At 42.7% G+C, this 20,545-nt stretch overlaps 1 protein-coding gene across 1 annotated transcript in view; it reads left to right on the top strand.

Moving 5' to 3' along the window:
* PCDH15 (protocadherin related 15) overlaps nt 1-20,545 on the top strand; it is a 1,022,916-nt gene that overhangs the window by 720,575 nt on the left and 281,796 nt on the right. Inside the window, 2 exon segments of the mRNA XM_030204966.1 lie at nt 3,430-3,546; nt 12,361-12,501. Of these exon segments, the coding sequence (XP_030060826.1) occupies nt 3,430-3,546; nt 12,361-12,501 (258 nt within the window).

The raw sequence follows: 20,545 nt of genomic DNA, 5'->3' as shown, positions 1-20,545 counted from the left end.
GAGGGCACAGATAGTGATGCTCCTTTAGAGGTCTCAAATGTGTGTAAAGGGCTAACTTATTTTTTAAGTACTCTGGCCCATTTTGTCTGAGGACCATGAAAATCAAAGTTTTAAATTTAGCCCTGTAAGGTACTGGTAGCCACTGCAGTTTTTGCAGGAACGCTGTGACATGGTCACACCACTTGCAGCCTTCTATCAGTCATGCTGCAGCATTCTGAAGTGGTTAGAGCTGATGCAAACTGTGGTTTGACCAGTGTATAGAGCATTGCAGTAGTCTAATCATGATGTTATCAATACATTGAGATTTTGTAGCTGTTGCAGGTGATTCAGATAATTTTTAAAAGTTGGTGGAATTTGTGGGATCATAGAGAGTGATGAGTCTAGCAGTATCCCAGGCCTGACCTGTAATTGTAGGTGGAGTTCATTTTTCCGAAAAGGTATTTTGAAGTCAGGTATTTGTCCACTTGTGTTAGGCACCCAAAGAATCTCTGTTTTGCTTGGGTTTGGGCAGAGTTTGTTGTTGTTTTCCTATTCCTGAGTTGTGGTTAGACAGGCAGTCAATTTATCCAAGACTGTGGGTAAATCTGATTCAATGAGTATGAGTAGTTGCACATCATCAGCATAGATAAAGAATTGTGTGCTAATTGACCAAAGAAGCTCCAACAGAGGCTTAAGGTAGATATTAAATAAAATAGAAGGCAGTGAATATCCCTGTGGCACCCCAAAGTTCAGTGCCCAAGGTAATGATGTGATATTGTTGAACAGAACTGATTGTTGTCTGACAAATAGGATTTGAACTATGTAAATACTGTGCTACTTATATCTGTTTCTGACAGCCTTCTAAGTATGATATTATGATCTACTACAGTGTCAAAGGTTGCTGAGAAATCCAGCAGCACTAGAATCTAGATAGATCCCTTATCATGGTTTCTGTGCAGATCATCAAGAAGGGAAATAGGAACTGCCACTGTTCTGTACCCAGGTCTGAAGCCAGATTTACTGAGATCTAGCCAATTACTTCAATTGGCCAGATGTTGAGTTGAATGCAGACTGGAAAGGAATGTTAGAGACTAGTTGGTAGTTTTCAAGCTTGTCCTGGTGAAAACAGCTTTTTCAGTAGGGGGCACACCACAACTCTTTTTACTGTTGTTGGCAGCTGCCCTTCTGCAAGAAAGGAGTTAACAACTATAGTGGTCCCTTCAATGGGGCCTATGCTCTCTCATTAGTTTGTACTAACAGTTAATGATGATGCTGCACTAACACTATCTAATCTTTCTTTTGTGAGGGTGAGAAGGATAAAAAGTGTATCACAGCCTGCCATCTTGGGGCTTTGATTACCAAAGCCTGCCAGTCTTCTGAGAACCCCCAGAAACTGTCCCCATTGGCTGCAAGGCTCATAACTTATCTCCTCTACACCCTTAGCCCGTTCAACCCTGTGATGACATAAATAAATAGCCATCAGTTAGGTTTTGACTTGTTAAAATGGCCACTGTTAATTGTGTTTCCATACTGGACTCTATTCTATTCTATGTTATTCTATTCTATCTAGGTCTTGTTATTCACAGCAGGTAAAAAGAAAAAGAAAAAAGAAAAATTCCTAACAATAAGAAAAAAATTTATAAAAACAAAATAAGCTAATACAGGTCCCATATTTAGCAATCATGTCAGTGGCGTAGCCACAGGTGGGCCTGGGTGGGCCAGGGCCCACCCACTTAGGGCACAGGCCCACTCAACAGTAGCACATGTTTAGTGGTAGCTGGTGGGGATCCCAAGTTCCACCAGCTGAAGACTTCCCCCTGTTGCTAACGAGAACGCTATTCTTCACGATACCGGCACCTGCGCATACTCAGTTTTCAACGCATGCCTGCTGCAGACTGCCAAGTTGGAAAGAAGCATTTTTTTTGATGGCTGAGATATTTTTTGGGTGGTGAAGGGGGGAGGGAGAACACTTGGTGCCCACCCACTTCTTGCCTAGGCCCACCCAAAATCTGTTGTCTGGCTATGCCCCTGATTCATGTTAATATGTTTTTAGCATCTTCCTAAACAACAAATATGAAGACTGTAATCTCATATTCAAAGGTAACATATTCCAAAGTCGAGCCTCCTGAAAAGGAAATGATCTTTCAGTAATTGATTTTAATCTAATATTTTTCATTGCAGGTTAACCTAATATTAATGTCCGATAGTAACAATGGTTTATCCTAGAAGAAGGAATCTCTAGCAGATCCACCAAACCCTCTGTATTTACCCCAGAGAGTGTTTGAAAATTAAGCATATCATCTTGAATGTAATACACTGTTCAATGGGTAACCAATGCAGCTCCCTCAAAAGGGGTGAAACATTATTAAACTGATCTACACCAAACATCAGTCTGGCAGCTGTATTTTGTAATACTTGCAACTGATTTTTCAATTTACAATTAACCTGAGAATAGAATGAATTACAATAGTCCAACTGAGGGAGAAGTATAGACCGTGTCAGAATTCTAAAATTTTCTTTTCATAAGGAAGATCTAATTGCTCCTAATTGTCTGATCTTTAAAAATAATTTCTTACTCAAGGCACTAATCTGCTTCTCAAATTAAATGACTCCCAATACTCTAGAAAAACCCTCAATTTTCAAAACTTCACCTGAAGCCAAGACCACAGAACAATTTGGAATATTACTACTACTACTACTACTTATCATTTCTATAGCACTACTAGATGTACGCAGCGCTGTACACTTTGCCAAACCAAAGTAATTTACCCCCCCTGTTTACTAAGCCAATCTAGCAGATGCCATGCAGCAATGCCAACACAGCCCATTCAAAGTGGGTAAAAGTTTTTTGTTTTGTTTTTTTTTTAGAAATGGCCATGTGGCAAGTGAACCACTTCAGGGGGAGGGGCACTTACTGCAACCCATTGAGGTGGCAGTAAGGGCTCCCGTGCTAACCTGGCAGTAACCGGGCGGCGCAGGGCACTGACCGATTACCGCCAGGTAAACACTGGCACTACAAAAATAAAAATATTTTTGTAGCACCGGAAGTGGTGTGTCCTAGGTGTGGAAACTACTGCTGGGCTACTGAGGTAGACCGGCAGTTGTTTTGGATTAGCGAGCAGTAAGCCCACATTGGGTTTATCGCAACTTCATAAATCCCCAAAGTGCCTAATGCATTTTAATAAAAGGGCTCCATAGATGGGAATCTGCACTCCAAAAGTTTTACTTAGGTAACCACCAATTTTTGAAAGATAATTCATTTCATTTTGGTGCCATTCATACATGACAGTAATAGCATTAGGAGTGCTAGAAACTGACAATAGTAAATGAGTGTTGTAATGGGAAGGGAGTTAAATGGATACAGCCTGGGAAAAAAAGCCAATTGTTGTAGAATGTGTTCACAATCTTATTTCAGCTCAAGAAATAAAACTCATAATTGTGTTTTTATAGGATATGAATGATTACTCACCTGTATTTAACAAAGCAGTTTACTGGGGGATGGTGGCCCCAGATGCAGTCAAAGGCACGGTTATCACTACAGTTTCTGCTGAGGATCAGGATCCTCCGGTAAGTAAAATGTTTCTATTAATGTAGTGTGTCCAAGAGGAAAGTTTTTAACCTTCAATAAGTGACCAAACCATCTAAACAACAAAGATGCTTAGTAAGTGTTTCTCACAGTAGTGGCTCACATAAAATGTTTATGCTGTTCTGTTGTTGTTGTTGTTGATTTTTGTTGTTATCATCATCACACAGACTGCATGTCAAATAATCATCTACAGTTCTAGCAGCCAACAGCAAATTTGATTTTAATTGGGTAGTTACAAAGTTAACTATTTTTACATCTTTTAAATAGGGTATAATGAAAGAAAAACTAGAATACCCAGGAATTCTGAAGTGCAAAGATAATAAGTAGTGTTTTTTTTTTTTTATTTCTAGCTTTTAATTGAGAAAATGGCGTGCAGTACAAATGTTTTATTGGGGAACAGAAATCATAAGCAGCTGCACTGAGTGGAGCTGATTAACAATAAAATACCTTCTTGGCACTGGCAGAATTTTCTGTTGCTTTTTCAATGAAGCATTTGATTGGCAAATGTTTAGAATTTTGAGCTGGGGTTGAGAGTGGAGTGGCAAAATGGCGCAGTGAAGTTGGTCACGTTTAGAAGTCTGTTCATTCTGCTGCTGAATTTTTTATTTTCTTGCTGTGGTTATGCTTCATACTAAGAGGAAGGGGACCATCAAGCAGCATAAAATGGCTTACTGCAGGATGTGTTCTGGTGTCCAGTGAGAAGGTGTTAAATGGGTGTGTGTTGTGTGCTGTGAAGCCTGGTATCCCCTTTTAGTTTTACTTTCAGGGAAGAGGGAGAGGATAGCAGCCACTATGGGATTAAGGAGGTGTCATGCTTTAAGTCCTCCAGTGGGCAACTGCTCAATCATTGCACCTTTTTGTAGCTTGGAAATTCCTGAAACAGGTCTAAATAAGAACATCCTTCTTTTTAGACATGGGTGTTTATTCCCCTTCGGTAATCACTGTTGGATGTCTTGATTTTGAGTCCTCCCTAGTCCCACCCAAAGCACGCCCACAACATGCCCCTTTGCCATTTGAATGTATGGCAGTGTTGGACGTCCAGACCCTGCCTGTGCCAAATTGGGATCTGGATATTTCAAGCACATAGATGTCCATTTCAGCATTTTCAGATATGCTTTGAAAATAAGCACACTAGGGTGACAATATCCTAGTTGCAGTCCAACTAAATGACTAATGCATAACATAATGGATTATTCTAATGATGTGGTGGTTTGTTTTAGACAAGTATTCTCAAGATAGGCAGTCATACACCCACCGCCCCCCCCCCCCCCCCCCAGGAACGCCACTGGTTTTCTATTTCAATTTATGTTTATATATTTGTTTCTAGTTTGCAGTCTATTATTATTATTATTATTATTTTTTTTTTTTTTTTTACTAATTGATGACCTTTGTTTTCCTTGTATAAAAGAGATGAGGGATTCTATTGATATATAGGTTTCATATAGGAATCTGAAGCAGTCTATCTTTTCCAGCTGGAAAAGAGCCCCGGAACATCATCTCCTTAATAAAAGACACTTCTCCCGCACCCCTAATCCCCCAGCTAGGCTGTGGCTCCTGCCAGCAGTAGAGAACTCAACCCCGGTAGAATGGACTGGACATTTTTCATTTGTGTGTGGTTTGATGCATCAGGCTGTTTGACTTTGGCTTTATGTGCATATAATATACAAATATATGACTCATATGTTTCATAATAAACTTAATTGCTTAACTGTTTTCTATGACTCCCAACCCCCTTATTCCCTGATTGTAGTTTTGAGGAGGAGCTGGTGGGGGGGGGGGGGGTAATCTCATCCTTCGCCTCAGGTAGCAGATTGCCTTGGGCAATCCCTGGCATAGTTCACAAATTTCTTTCCAAAACCTCTGCATGTAAATGCAGTGTGTATCTGTTGGAAGTAGAAGGCGCATGTGTACACGTTTAAGCACACTCCCTCACAGGGTTACTTTAAGAGGTTTGAACTTTGTAAGCTCAGTCAGCAGAACCTGGATCAACAAGGGGAAATAAAGCCCAGGACTAGGAAAAGCCAGATGTTTGAAAGACCAGAGTGGTAGCCATAAGTTAGGAAAAGTTTTTACCTTGCCAAATCTCTGCACACTGTGACTCTCCTGTGTTCTGGCAGAAGAGTTTGTGATTGAACTCTAAGCTACTTTTTGGACAATTTTTGCATGTTTTTCCTTTTTGAACCACACAATTAAAGAACTTTGTTACCTTTAAACTGTGGTCTAGTTGTACTTGTAAAAGTTCCTTGCTCTCCTCCCACCCATTATATCATAGTAAGGGCCCTGTTTATTAAGCCACACTATAGATGCGCATACTTTTTAGCATGTGCTAAAAATTAGCACACGCTAACGATAGAGGCACCCATTCCTGTGGGTGTCTCTAGTATTAGTGTGTGCTAAAATTTGTGTGTGCCTACAGCGCGGCTTAGTAAACAGGGCCCCAACTTTCATTCCATTCTATTTTCCGTGCTACAGAAGCTGGAACTCCTTCTTCTATAGAAATGCATTGGGGTGGGGGTGGGGGTGGGGTTGGAGAGGGTATTATTTCTGTGGAACCCACAATCTAATTGGCACATTTTTGAACTTGTGTCTTTGTAGTGTTTTTTTTCCTCCTCAAGCCAAGTTTCATCCAATTCTGTTAAATTTGATTAGTTATGTTGCCTCCAGACAGGTGAACTGATAGATATTCACAACTCCTTTTGTATAATTCTTTCCAACTTCCATTGAAAAGCAATGGTTGTATCTATTTTTCAGTTTATATTTGGAGAACATGTTACATTCTACATAGCTGGAGGTTCCTGGCATTTAACTTAATTTTTTATAATCAGTCTGTGCAGTTGTTTAGTACTATAGTTCCATAAGACTATGAAATACCAATACTGAAATATGAATTGCAGCAATCATTTTCTTAAAGTCCTGTTAAATATTTTAAGCATGTCCCATTTTTTTTCTTTTTAGCATAAGGCAACGTGGGTTTTCCAAAATTTCTTTTGATATGCATACATTTTAAAATGCTAAAAATCTTAAAGCAGCATGATAGGCTGATTTCAATGAGTCTGCAGCAGATTAAGGTAACCTACAATATCTCCACAGGATGAGCATCTATTGTTAGCAGTTTAAAGCTGACAGCATGGCATTTAGGCTAGTTATGTCACGATCACGTCTTTTTTTTTTTTTTTTGCATCCCTTGTAAATTTTACTGATTCAGTGACTATGAGCACTCTGGAGAGGAAATGAAAAATGGTAATTGCTTTAGAAATTAAATTGCCTTCATGATTTAATTAGTGGATGCACTGATATCATAGACTCCATGGATTGTGTTGGTACTAGAAACGCAGAAATCCTTTGACTCTAATCAACAATATATTGAATTTTAAAAAAGGATATGGAAATAGAGGAATTGCTTTCTAAAGGATACAAGCTATAAAACTATTCCTCTATTTTCATATCTTTTTTTTTTATTCAATATATTGTTGATTAGAGCCAAAGTATTTCTTCGTTTCTGCATTGGTAAAAAAAAAAAGGGGGTAACAGGTGAAAAACAAAAAAGGAAGATTGATCCATTTATTTTTTCTTTAATTGAACTATTACTAAGGTTTTTCCTAGGACCTTTTCCACTGCTTAGTAAAATTGACCCCTGGTCCAGAAATATTAATTAAAAAAAAGACAGGTTCCGAACACCATAAATTCACACGTAGTGGCCCTTTTGCCAAGCTGTGGTAAGTACTAATGCATTTAGCACAGCTTAAAATGGCATACTGCAGGGTATGTTGAGACATCCCATTGAAATTTTGACATGTGCATGCGCTACCACACACTAAAAATAAAATTAATTTTTTCACCAAGGGGGCGTGTTTGGGGGTGGAGATTGGGCATGCCAGTGCTAATCCGTGCAGCTACATTACCATGCACTAAGGGGCGCTTTTACTAAGCAGCGGTAAAAATGGCTTGCGGCAGTCTAGGCGCATGTATTAGGCGCACGCTGGGCCAGTTTTTACTGCGTGTGGAAAAAAGTTTTTTTTTTAATGTGATGGGGAAAGGGCATGCAGTAAAACTGAAATCAAGCGTGTCTAAAACCGGCCTGAGCCCTTAATGCCACCCATTGATCTAGTGGTAAGGGCTAAAATGCTACATGCGCGGTGACCGGTCAGTACGCGCCAACTGCCGATTACCGCCAGAAATGGTACATGTGGGAGGAAATAAATAAATAATTCATCCAGGCATTATGGACGGACACCAAATCTGAAACTACCACCAGGGGGGTGGGGGGGGGGGAGGGCGCTCTGGCCTGGTAGTAGTCTCATTTTGGTGTATGCTACACACTCATAGAGCCTACCGCAGCTTAGTAAAAGGGCCCCCTATATTATTAGCACAGGATTAGTTTGTGAATCCTTACCAAAATAGGTGGCAGTAAGGGTTCACAAATGCTAATTTTTGTTAGTGGCCACTTTTGCCACAGCTTAGTAAAAAGACCCCATAGAGAGTGTTCCACATTGTAGACACCATATCTTCAGGCAATCCCCACTGGCCCTTTGGAAAATGTGGAGGTGCATGCTGTAACCAGTACATAATAGCTCAGCCCTTGCATAATGTGAGAGACATGGAGAAGGCATAATCGAACGTGAACACCCATCTCCATAGGCGTCTATGTCTGAAAATGGGTATGTGAAGAGGCGAGACAGACCGTATTATCGAAAAAAATGGGCGTCCATCTTTCATTTCGAAAATATGGTTTGTACGGACCAAAATGCCATGGATTTAGTCGTTTCTGAGCTGGGTGTTTGTTTTTTTTAGCGATAATGGAAACTAAAAATGCCCAGCTCAGAAACGTCCTAATCCAAGCCATTTGGTCGTGGGAGGGGCCAGGATTCGTAGTACACTCGCCCCCTGACATGCCAGGACACCAACTGGACACCCTAGAGGTCAGTGCGATGGACTTCAGAAAAAGCTCCCACATGCATAGCTCATTTACCATGGGTGCTGAGCCCCCAACCGCCCTCCCCACAAATGTACAACACTACTATAGCTCTTAGGGGTGAAGGGGGCACCTACATGTGGGTACAGTGGGTTTTGAAGGCCTCCCATTTACCAGCACAAGTGTTACAGGTAGGAGGGATGGGCCTGGGTCCGCCTGCCTGAAGTGCACTGCGGTACCCACTAAAAGTGCTCCAGTAATAGTGCAGCCCACTCTGCATGTATGTTTAGCATATGTTTGCTATCCAAATAGTGAAGTAAAATTTGAAGTGGTTCCATGTATTTACACTTCTATACCACAGATCCAAAACTACTCTCTAAAGTGTACAAATAAACAGACCAATGGTTATTATCACATAAATAAAACAATCAATATACAGCACAAAGCCCAGAAACCACTACCCCTAAACTGCCTCATCTCATCTATTAATTAATTAATTTTTATTTATTTATTGAGATTTATTTACTGGCTTTTTGAAGACATTCACTCAAGGTGGTGCACAACAAGATCAATCTGGACATAGGTAATAGACATGTCAACTGAAAAAATAATCCAAATAATAGTACACATCATTGTATATTATTTACAATGTTGACACAATACACAATAAAACATCTTAATAGACAGCACAGAGTGTAAGTGAAGGTGGAACATATAGACAGATAACAGAGTACAGGGAGATAGAGAATAAAGGGACTAACTTAAAGAAAGTTGCAGGTAGAGTCAGAAAGGTGCATGAAAATGATCTCAGCTAGGGTAGGAGTGGATAAGCAAATCTTGCTACAGTATGTGCAATCAGTGTTAGTCCTTGTGTATGAGACTAGTAAGTTAGTTGCTTCTTCCACTGAAGGCTTGGGAGAAGAGTCAAGCTTTCCCCTGCTTTCTAAAGTAGAGATAGAATTGTGATAAACAAAGCCTTTCAGGAAGTGCATTCCAGAGTGAGGGGGTTACTCTGTGGAAGGCTCCTTGGCAGGTTTGATACTGAGTGATGTCCTTTGTATGATGTGGTTAAATATGCTCTTTAAGAGACCTTAGTGACCTAACAAGAAGAACACTGGGACAGATATGGTTTCAGCTTCCACTTAAACCTTGCTAAATCCACCTCCCTACAAAGCTGTCCCAGGAAAGCACTCCATAATAGTGGCACTCTCATGGAGAAGACCCGCTTCTGATGTCTAGTCAACCAAACTTCATTAACACAAGAGATCTACAATAGATGTTTTCCTTGCGAATTCAGGATACTTCCTAGGACATAACTCTAAATCCTAACCTGGAGATATTCTGGAGCACACATGACCTGGGCTTTAAACTTTGCATTGGATACAATGTTGTACAGGCAAGCAATGTAACCATGCCAGAAGCAGGGAGACATGATTAAATTTCATTAACCATTTTACAAAATTTGAGGCAGTATTTTCAACCAACTACAGCTATTGGATATCTCTCTGATGGGCAGATGATCAGAAGCAAACGCGGGTGCTAGAGGCTATTAGCGCCATACTGGCGCCTGAACAGCCCCATGATCAGAGTCCCCGAGCGCGTGAAACAACATAAGTAGCATGCAAATGCATGCTAAATGTATTCCTCCCCAATGATCAGCGAGCAGCATGCCAATCTGCGGCAAACCCTATGCCAGCTTGGAGCTGGCATTAGGGTTTTCAGGCCATTTTGGAGGAATGGTGAGCCCTGTCCAACATGCATTTGCATGCTAGCAGGCCTCCCATTACCCCCAATGCAGTCCCTCCAGAGGAGCAAGAACCTCAACCCTCCCCAGCGACATGCAGGCTGGAGGTCTGGCAGACCTCCAGTCTCCCCAACCCCCCCCCCCCGACACAATTTCAGGGGGTGCTGGAGATCCAGTTGGTCTCCAGTCCCCCTAATACCCCTACAGAACATTGAGCAGGCACGAGAAGTGGATCTGAAGCTTAGAGTGGTTTCTTTCATAGTCTTTCTTGAACGTTATGAAGCATTGTTACAAAAAGCAACCACTGAAGTGGAGAAACAGGATCTGCTACGAAGGAAAATGTAGAAACCAAGAAGTAGCATGGTCAACAGGACACTTCCAAAAAAAAAAAAAAAAACAAGGAGATGAATAATAAAAAATGGTTCTTTAATAGTGGATGATACTTGATACTGCACCATGTTTCGGCGAACAACGCCTGCCTCAGGAGTCTGCATGTGCCAGTAGGTGGAGCTGAAGAAACAGCAAACCAAATCAAGCCTTTAAAAAGACTAGTGATTGTACCTGATTTTCCTCACAGTTTCATTGGTTCTTTGACCCACGCGCCTAGTACATTTTCCAATCACTAGTTTTTTTAAAGGCTTGATTTGGTTTGCTCTTTCTTCAGCTCCACCTACTGGCACATAGAGACTCTTCCTGAGGCAGGCTTTGTTCGCCGAAACACGGTGACATGTCAAGTCTCATCCACTATTAAAGAACCATTTTTTATTATTTGTCTCCTTGGGGTTTTTTTTTTTTGAAGTGTCCTGTTGATCACATTACTTCTTGGTTTCTACATTCCCCCTCGTAGCGGATCCAGTTTCTCCATTTTGGTGGTTGCTTTTTATAACAATGCTCCATAAAATTCAAGAAAGACTATGAAAGAAACCACTCTAAATTTCAGATCCACTTCTCCTACCTGTTCACTGTCCTGTAGTTTCTGTGCAGCAGTAATACTTTTCCTTGAAAACAAGTGGATATTGTCATAAAACTGATGATGATGAATTAGAAATGTATGGTTTTATTTGTGAGGCCTTCAAAAGTTTATTTGCTATTAAAAACAACATCTTGGGTCCATTATAAGCTCCAGTAATCAATGTAAAAAAATAGGATTTAATAATACATGTATCTATAGTTTTCCGTTTATAAACTGTCCAGTGTAATATCCACATATGTTTCTATTCCACAAGCCTAAAGAATTGACGTTTGAACTTTGAGCCTAAGGAATTGAACTAATCGGTGCTTAAGAAGGATGCCTGAGTTAGATCTGGAGGCATTGATTTGAAATGTTTTGAAACAAGGTAGTGAAACAATTGTATAGTTAGTGCACTGTATTAGAAAGTGAATGTAGTAGTAAAATGGTTGATTAATTGATAAGGTAATATACAAGGGTATTGTGAGCCATGTGTAAATGCGACGTGAGAATGTGAGTTTCAAGGTTAGAGGTATTAGGCATGTGTAATACAATAAAGAAATGTTTAAGATATTTAAGGTGTAAGGAGTACTTTATATAATTAGTTCTAGAGCGTGTACTCTAGTAATAAACTGGAAACCTCAGGTAGAAAAGAATTATATTACACTGCAGCCATATTTTCCAATCTCTTTCATATTTTACATTCTTGTTTATGAACTAGCAATTCCTGAATATACCAAGGGAAAACCTTCTTATGACAATTTTTTTAGGTTAAGGGGTTACTACGTTATCAAGTACAAGACCCATGAATGCATTACAGTGAGTTGCAAAATCAATTGCGTTACTATTCTTGAGTTCAGATTTTTAATTGAGATTGAAAAATGAGATAGGATGGTTGGTTTTGTAATAAAATAGGTAAACTGTTTCATACCAACGATGCTTGGTATAAAAAGAACTATTCAAAAACTTGGGGTAGCATAAAGTACTGTTGTACTTCTTTTCCTTTTAGGAAAAAAAATCAATTTGTTGTTTTACTTTCATGGTGGTGGTGGTGGGGGGGGGGGGAGGGGGAAGCGTTATCTATGGGTAAAAATAAACATGATGAATCACACCCCTAATAATGTATCTGAATTCTTTTTTTTGCGGTATTTTCTTCTGTTTTAACATATTCAATTATCAATTTCTCACAGGGTACACCAGCAAGCAGAGTCCGATATAAAGTAGATGTGGTACAGTTTCCATATAGTGCCACCATTTTTGATGTTGAAGAAAATACAGGACGGGTAATAACACGTGTGAATCTCAATGAAGACCCCAGTACAATATTTAAGGTAAAGTAATTGATTTTTACATTTTTACAACTTTTCACATTTGTTTTAACAGTGCTTTAATGTTAAAAATAAATTAGAATTTTATAATTGTATTGAAAATTGTATGCCGTGGTAAGGGTAAAATTGGACAAAAGATTGCAAATTAACACTGTCAACTAATGAGCAAGATGTAAATAGGAACAACAAACATAGGGCTGTGTTTACCAAGCCACGCTAGAGTGTGTTAGTGCTTTTAGTGTGCACTAACTGTGTAGGCTCCCACAATATTCATATAAGCGCCCACACAGCACGTGATAATTTTGTGCACACGCTAAAAATGCTGGTGCACCTTAGTACACAGATCTCATAGTTTGAAATGTCTATATGCAAATGCCAGAAGCCTAAGAAATAAGATGGGAGAGTTAGAATATATTGCACTAAATAAAAAATTAGATATAATAGGCATCTCTGAGACCTGGTGGAAGGAGGATAACCAGTGGGGCACTGTCATACCAGGGTACAAATTATATCATAGTGATAGGGTGGATTGAATTGGTGGAGGGGTAGCTTTGAACGTTAAGGAGGGCCTTGAATCAAATAGATTACAGATTCTGCAGGAAACAAAACATATCTTGGAATCCCTATGGATTGAAATTCCATGTGTAAGGGGAAAAAGGATAGTGATAGGAGTGTACTACTGTCCACCTGGCCAGGATGAACAGAAGGATTTAGAAATGCTATCAGAAATTAGGAAGGCCAACAAACTGGGCAACACAATAATAATTGGGTGATTTCAATTACCCCGATATTCACTATGCAAATGTAACATCAGGACATGCTAGGGAGGTAAAATTCCTTGACGAAATCAAATACTGGTTTATGGAGCAGCTGGTACAGGAACCAACAAGAGAGGAAAAATTTCTAGACCTAGTCCTTAGTGAAGCATATGATCTGGTACAGGAGGTAATGGTGCTGGGGCTGCTTGATAACAGTGATCATAATATGATCAGATTTGATATTGGCTTTGGATTAAGTACACACAGGAAATCCAATACATTAGTGTTTAACTTTCAAAATGGAGACTATGATAAAATGAAAAGAATGGTGAAAAAAAAACTTAGAGAAGCAGCTGTGAAGGTCAAAAATTTACATCAGGCTTGGATGCTTTTCAAAAATACCACCCTGAAAGCCCAGGCCAGTCAAATGCAAAGCACTGATAAGGAAGGCAAAGAGAGACTTTGAAAAAAAACATTGCGTTGGAGGCAAAAACACATGGAGGGGCATAATTGAACAGAAACATTTGTTTTTTATAGCGATAATGGAAACTAAAAACGCCCAGCTCAAAAACGTCCTAATCCGAGCCATTTGGTCATGGGAGGGGCTACGATTCGTAGTACACTCGCCCCCCTGATATGCCAGGACACCAACTGGGCACCCTAGGTCAGTGCGGTGCACTTCAGAAAAAGCTCCCACATGCATAGCTCCCTTACCACGGGTGCTGAGCTCCCAACCTTCCTCCCCCAAAACCCACTACCCACAAATGTATAACACTACCATAGCTCTTAGGGGTGAAGGGGGCACCTACATGTGGGTACAGTGGGTTTTGGAGGCCTCCCATTTACCAGCATAAGTGTTACAGGTGGAGGGGGATGGGCCTGGGTCCACCTGGCTGAAGTGCACTGCGGTACCCACTAAAAGTGCTCCAGGGACCTGCATACATGCAGGCCTCTAGGACTTGTTACTGCTGTATAACATTGGCACACCAGTTGACACCTATAGACTAATTTCTCCGAAAATGTCCTTTATTGGAATAACCGCGTTTACTCACAGTTAACTGCAGATCAGAGGTTGTGCCCCACCACTGGCAACAAGTCTCCCTGGTAGTGAGATTAGCAGGTCAGAGCTGGCAGATTGTTGTACAATGCCCTCTTTCAGCCTCATTCAAGGTAAGAACTAAGTTTTCTAACGTGGCTAACACATGGAAGGGATCTAAAACTGGCTTACAAAAATGGCCACTACCTCATGGACTACTGGAAACACAACAAGGCACACTCTGACCCAATAGGCAGGGGGAAAAGCACCATGGGAGAAGAGTCTACCAACTACCAACATCGTGAGACTGTAACAGAAGCTAATGAAATCACGGAGCCCAATACCCTACACCCACCACAATGCAATGCTGATGTGACCCTGTAGTGCACCCGAGAGCCACATCTGACCCAGGGAAAGGCTGTGACAGGATCAAACATATTCTGCTGTCATGGAGGTGGGTACGGCATTTGAGGCTGGCATAGAGGCTGGGAAAAAAAGTTTTTAAAGTGGATTTTTTTTTGGTGGGAGAGGGTTAGTGACCACTGGGGGGGTCCGGGGAGGTCATCCTCGATTCCCTCCAGTGGTCATCTGGGCAATTCGGGCACTTTTTTGGGACTTGTTCATGAAAAAAAAGGTCCAAAAAAAGTGACCCAAAATCGCGGTAAAAACGCCTTTTTTTTCGATTATCAGCTAAAGACGCCCATCTCTCCTCGGCTGATAACCACGCCCCAGTTCCGCCTCCACCACGCCTCCGACACGCCCCCGTCAACTTTATTCGTTTCCGTGACGGAACGCAGTTGGAAACGCCCAAAATCGGCTTTCGATTATACCGATTTGGGCGCCTTTGCGAGAAAAAGCCCATCTCCCGATTTGGGTCGAAATATAGGCATTTTTCTCTTTCGAAAATAAGCTAGCTGGAAAGTATATTAAAAGCAAGAAGCCAGCAAAAGAATCGGTTGGACAGCTAGATGACCGAGGGGTAAAAGGGGTGATCAGGGAAGACAAAGTCATAGCAAACAGATTACGGGGCCCTTTTTTGTGATCCAAAATCCAAATAAATAAATAAATAAAGAGGGTGCCAGAGTCATAGCAAAGGCATGGATGTCCTTCTCACAAAAACATCCACATTTTGGAAGGAGGCATAGCAAAGGACATACTCTAAAAAAAAAGACAAAAGTTTTTGAAGTTGTTTTTTTCGGGGTGGGAGGTGGTTAGTGACCACTGGGGAAGTCAGGGGAGGTCATCCCCGATTCCCTCCAGTGGTCATCTGGTCAGTTTGGGCACCTTTTTGATGCTTGGTCGTGAAAAAAAATGGACCAAGTAAAGTCGGCCAAATGCTCGTGAGGGACACCCTGCTTTTTTCCATTTTCAGGCGAGGACGCCCATCTGTTAACCTCACCCTCGCCCCGCCTTCGGTACACTGCTGACATGCCCCCTTGAACTTTGGTCGTCCCCGCGATGGAAAGCAGTTGAGGACGCCCAAAATCGGCTTTCGATTATGCCGATTTGGGCGACCTTAGGAGAAGGACGCCCATCTCCCGATTTGTGTCAGAAGATGGGCGCCCTTCTCCTTTGAGAAAGGAAAGTCACTGGCTGTCCAGGAGGGAAGAGAGAGATGCTAGACCAACCATGCATGCATGCGTGTGAGTGGGGGAGGGAGTTTAATTATTAATTGTGATTAAATTTTTAAATTGTGATTAGTAATTAACACATTAATTGCAGTGTTAACTGTGATTAACGTGCAGTCCGACTAACTTTAACACAATCCTTTGTTCAAACCTGTAAGAACAATAACACAGTCACATCATTCTCTACAACACTGGAAAATGTAACAGTATAATTCCCTCTTGTTTGTAAGTTTTGCTTGGCTTCTAAAACATTTTTTATGTAACAGCTTCACTAAGCTGACCATTGATCAGCTTGCGATTACTAAATTCCAGGCTTTTAGTCAAACTCCATTCAGTGAATAAATATTCAAAACTTGTATAACCTTTGATACCTCATGAATAAAGCTCAGGCCTGCAGTTCTTTTCTGTCAGCAAGGCTTTTCAAGACATATTACTGAACATTTCTTTATGTGATTGTTCATGAATTCCCAATGATCCCCAGAATAAGTTAATCAAATAAGGTACTATGCTTTAATTTTGACCATTAACCTGTGGAAACTACAAAATCTTACTATACTTTAGTAAGCAGGATATTTTATATTGCTTAGAATATAAGTTTCTTTAGCATTTTATATTGTAAAGCAATTAAGAGGACTTTAGAAAAATAAATATATAATCAGGTTTACTCTTTTTAATCCATTTTCTTTACTAGTAATGTCATTAATTAGATATATTGGTGCTATTCATGAGTTCCACATGTAAATACTGGAATGTATACATGTATCTCAAATAAATGTATAAAAACTGATTTTAGAAAGCTGCTATTTACTTGCGGAGAACCACACTATGTAGAGATTTGAGCATGTATTTTCCCATTTGAAGAAGGGAATGCATGTACATGGGGAAAAGGTTTGCTGTTGGCTTTTGTACCGGCTCAACAGCATATATATGGGGAATTGTATGTATGGCACCAAACATTAGGCGCAGAAAAGTATTCTAATGGATACAAGGTGCCAAAATGGGGCAGATATAGCAGAGCTGCGTGAAAACACACATACACACATTTCTAGAATAGCATTTAAGGGGCCCTTTTACTAAGGTGCGTAGGTGCCTACACCAAGGGCATAGCCAGTATGGGGCCACGGGGGCCTGGGCCCCCATAGATTTTCCCCTGGACCTCCCTCCCGATGACCCCCACCACCACCGCCTACCTTTGCTGGCGGGGGGCCCCAACCCCCGCCATCCGAGCCGAGATCCTCTTCATCCCAATCCTGCGCAAGGCTTCATTCTAGTCTGACGGCTAGCTCGGCTTGGCTGGTGGGGGTTGGGGTCCCCCGCCAGCAAAGGTAGGCAGCGGCGGTGGGGGGGCTGTGGGGTTGTCGGCGGGGGGGAGGGGCGGCAATGGCAGGGGGGTCAAAGTTGGTGGCGGGGGGGTTAGCAATGATGGGGGGGTTCAGCAATGGCGGGGGGCTAAAATGTGCCCCCTCACCTCGGGCTCTGGACTCCCCTCCCGCCAAAGTCTGACTACGCCCCTGGACATGTACAAGGCATGTCAAATTGGAACTACCAACCAGCTATCAGATGCCCCGGGCAGTAATTCCTTTTTTGACATGCATCCAAAACGTGGTAGAAAATTTCTACCGCATGGTGCTAGCCAGATGGTAATCGACAGTGTATGCACGCTGACAACTACCGCCTGGTTAACTCGTGAGACCTTACTGCTAAATCCATGGGTAAGGTCTCATGCCAAAAATGGATGTGAGCTGGTTTTAATTTTGCTGTTGTGAAAAATGATGATGCTTCTGTGATGAGGAAGCTCCCACCTCAGGCTCCCAGATCCCTCTTTCACTCAGGGTGAGCTGGTTCTCAATATGCAGATTTTATGCAAATTAATCTGCTACCCTTTTCTGCTCAGGGTGACCTGCTTCTCAGAAGGCAAACATAGTCAGGTCTCACCAATCAGGCTATTTTCATACACCTCTTTATTCCAGCCTCTGGGGCACACTTCTTTTAGCTTAAAACACTTTCACAAGCTTAAACAGTTCTTCCAGCTTAACCATTTCATTTCTTTCTACTCAGTGCAATCTTCCCTTTTAAACATTTCTTCTTGCACAGTTCAATATCCATAGATTTCTTCCCCCTGAGCCCTCTCACACAGGCATTTGGGCTCAGTACTAACTCAGTCCCCGGGACCCACAGTCCCTCCTTGTAGCACCCAGCTCTAGACACACAGTCTCTTCCTCTGGGCCACAGAGTACCTCTTCACTGTTCTAGACACAGTCCTTTCACCACCAGGCCATAGGGCTCAGCCAGCACTCCTCATGGGGATCCCTCTGCTTCAGTTCCCAGCCTTCTTTCTCAGCTGCCAGCTCTCCTCCTCTCCCCTCACAACTCAGGAGCAGGGTTGCCAGGTGGAAAATTTTTTTCCCACCCAATCCAGGCCAAAAACCAGCCCAAAACCCGCCCAAACTCAAACCCCGCCCCTGACACCCCCACCCCCGCGTCATCACCCCGCCCCCGCCGTCATCAACCCCGCCCCCGCCGTCATCGGCCCCGCCTCCACAGTCACCAGCCCCGCCTCCCCCGTCATCGGCCCCGCCTCCCCGTCATCGGCCCCGCCTCCCCCGTCACCGGCCCCGCCCAGAACGTCACTAACCCCGCCCAAAACGTCACTAACTCCACCCACAACGTCACTAACCCCGCCCCCCGCGGCCGAAAAAACCGCAAAAAACCGCCCGAAAAACCGCGGAAAAGAAGAAAAAGAAGCCCAAAAAACCGCGACCCGCCGCGGGCAAAAATTTCCCGCGGCGGGTCGCGGAAAACCGCCCAATTGTGCGGGAAAACCGCCCACCTGGCAACACTGCTCAGGAGGAGTATAAGTAGTTAATAGCCAAACAGGCCCCAGCCCATAACCTGCTGCACCTGTTTCTATCCCCCCAGGACTCTCCCCGGTCCTAACGACCTCCAGCTATCCTCCAGGACTCGCCCCGGTCCTAGCGACCTCCAGCTATCCTCCAGGACTCGCCCCGGTCCTAGCAACCTCCAGCTATCCCTCCCCTTTCTGGCTCCCTTCAGCACTCACCCAGCCCTTTTCCCTGGACATTTTAGGGGAACTACGCCCTCTAGGGGCCTAACCAGGGTAGGACAGCCTCTTCCTTCTTACACTACACATCCATTTTCGGCAACAAAAAAAGGTATTTTCCAGGCGCGCTGATAAATGGACATACGCGCATCCAAAACATGCACATACACCAGTGCAGGCCGTTTTTCGGCACGCCTTAGTAAAAGGACCCCTAAGTGTTTTCACATGGATTTGCAAAGAGGGTATGGCCATGGGAGAGGCATGGGTGGGTCAAGATGTTCCCTTAAAATGTGTGCAGCGTTATAGAATAGTGTGGATCTGTACCCAACTTGCATACTGATATTTACACCTGGCTTCAAGTGGTGTAAATCCTGGCGCCCAAAATTGGGCTTGGATCTTGGTGCGATGCACTAGTCTATAAAGATTGCAGATCCCAGAATGCACATTCTAGAATACTTTTTGGCACCAGTTTCTTTTGGCACTGAATTTTGAGTGGGAGAGGGTTTTGGCACTGAATTTTGAGTGCCATTTACTGATTCTTGCTGTTATAGGTTTGAAAAGAACTGCTTGTTTCAGCCAGGGCTTTATAGGACTGTCTAATTGACTCATTCTCCTTAACCCTATGTACTTTATGCCCACCGCCAAACCACTTTAAAATTGTGATCTGACTACTTTATTGGCAGCATGTACATCTGTAGCTTTGTAAAATGGAGGACACGAAACAAGAGTCCACACTCCTCACAAAGCCAAAAAGCAAAGAGCAAACAACAGAGTTGATGAGAATGGCATCCTGGGATTCGCTGACCGGGGCTGGGTGTCGCCATTTTCGAGGCAACTCTGATGGAAGAGGAGGGAGCCAACCTCCCTCCTCTGACAAAGGTAGGGAGTGGGGAAGAGGACCACTAGACTACTAGGTGGGGGGAGGGTGATTTGTGGCACACTGGGCTACCAGGGCTCTACTTGAGGGGATGCTATGGGGGTTAAGGGGGCTGGAGACTCATCGGATCTCCAGCACCCTATGAACTTATGTTGGGGGTCGGGGGAACTGGAGGTCCACTACACCTCCAGCCTCTGTGTCGCTGGCTCAGGGTGGGGGTACTAGGCCACCAGGGCCATGCTGTTTGGGGTCTGGTGGTCTCATGGACCTTCAGCCCCTGTGTTTGACAGGTCTGGGCTTTTGACAGTCCAGACCTGTCAAACAAGTGCGGGACGATGCGCTCTGGCACAATCCTCCCACAATGTACTGTATGATCAGAGATAATAGTGTGCATAAATTTGCATAATATTATCCTGATCATAGGAATATTAAAGCCCCGCACTGTTCCAGCGCTATTTTTGAGCTCTGTTTGGTACAGTTTGGGGCTTTCGATTATCTGCCCATTAGTGGCAGGATCGGTGCCCAAAATGGGAAAGAGGATTTACACAACTGAACCCTGGTGTAAATCTCTGTACCTAAATTAGGTTCAGACCTCCCACCCTCCAAAAAATTTTATAACACTGTGCACAAATCCTAGAAACTCCCTTGGTTATGCCCGCTTCGCAGTTCTCTGTGGAAAATTTTACG

This window comes from Microcaecilia unicolor, chromosome 5, assembly GCF_901765095.1.
Source record: "Microcaecilia unicolor chromosome 5, aMicUni1.1, whole genome shotgun sequence".
Taxonomy (NCBI): domain Eukaryota; kingdom Metazoa; phylum Chordata; class Amphibia; order Gymnophiona; family Siphonopidae; genus Microcaecilia; species Microcaecilia unicolor.
The sequence above is the reverse complement of the archived record's forward strand: the minus strand, read 5'-3'. Positions and strand labels throughout refer to the sequence as shown.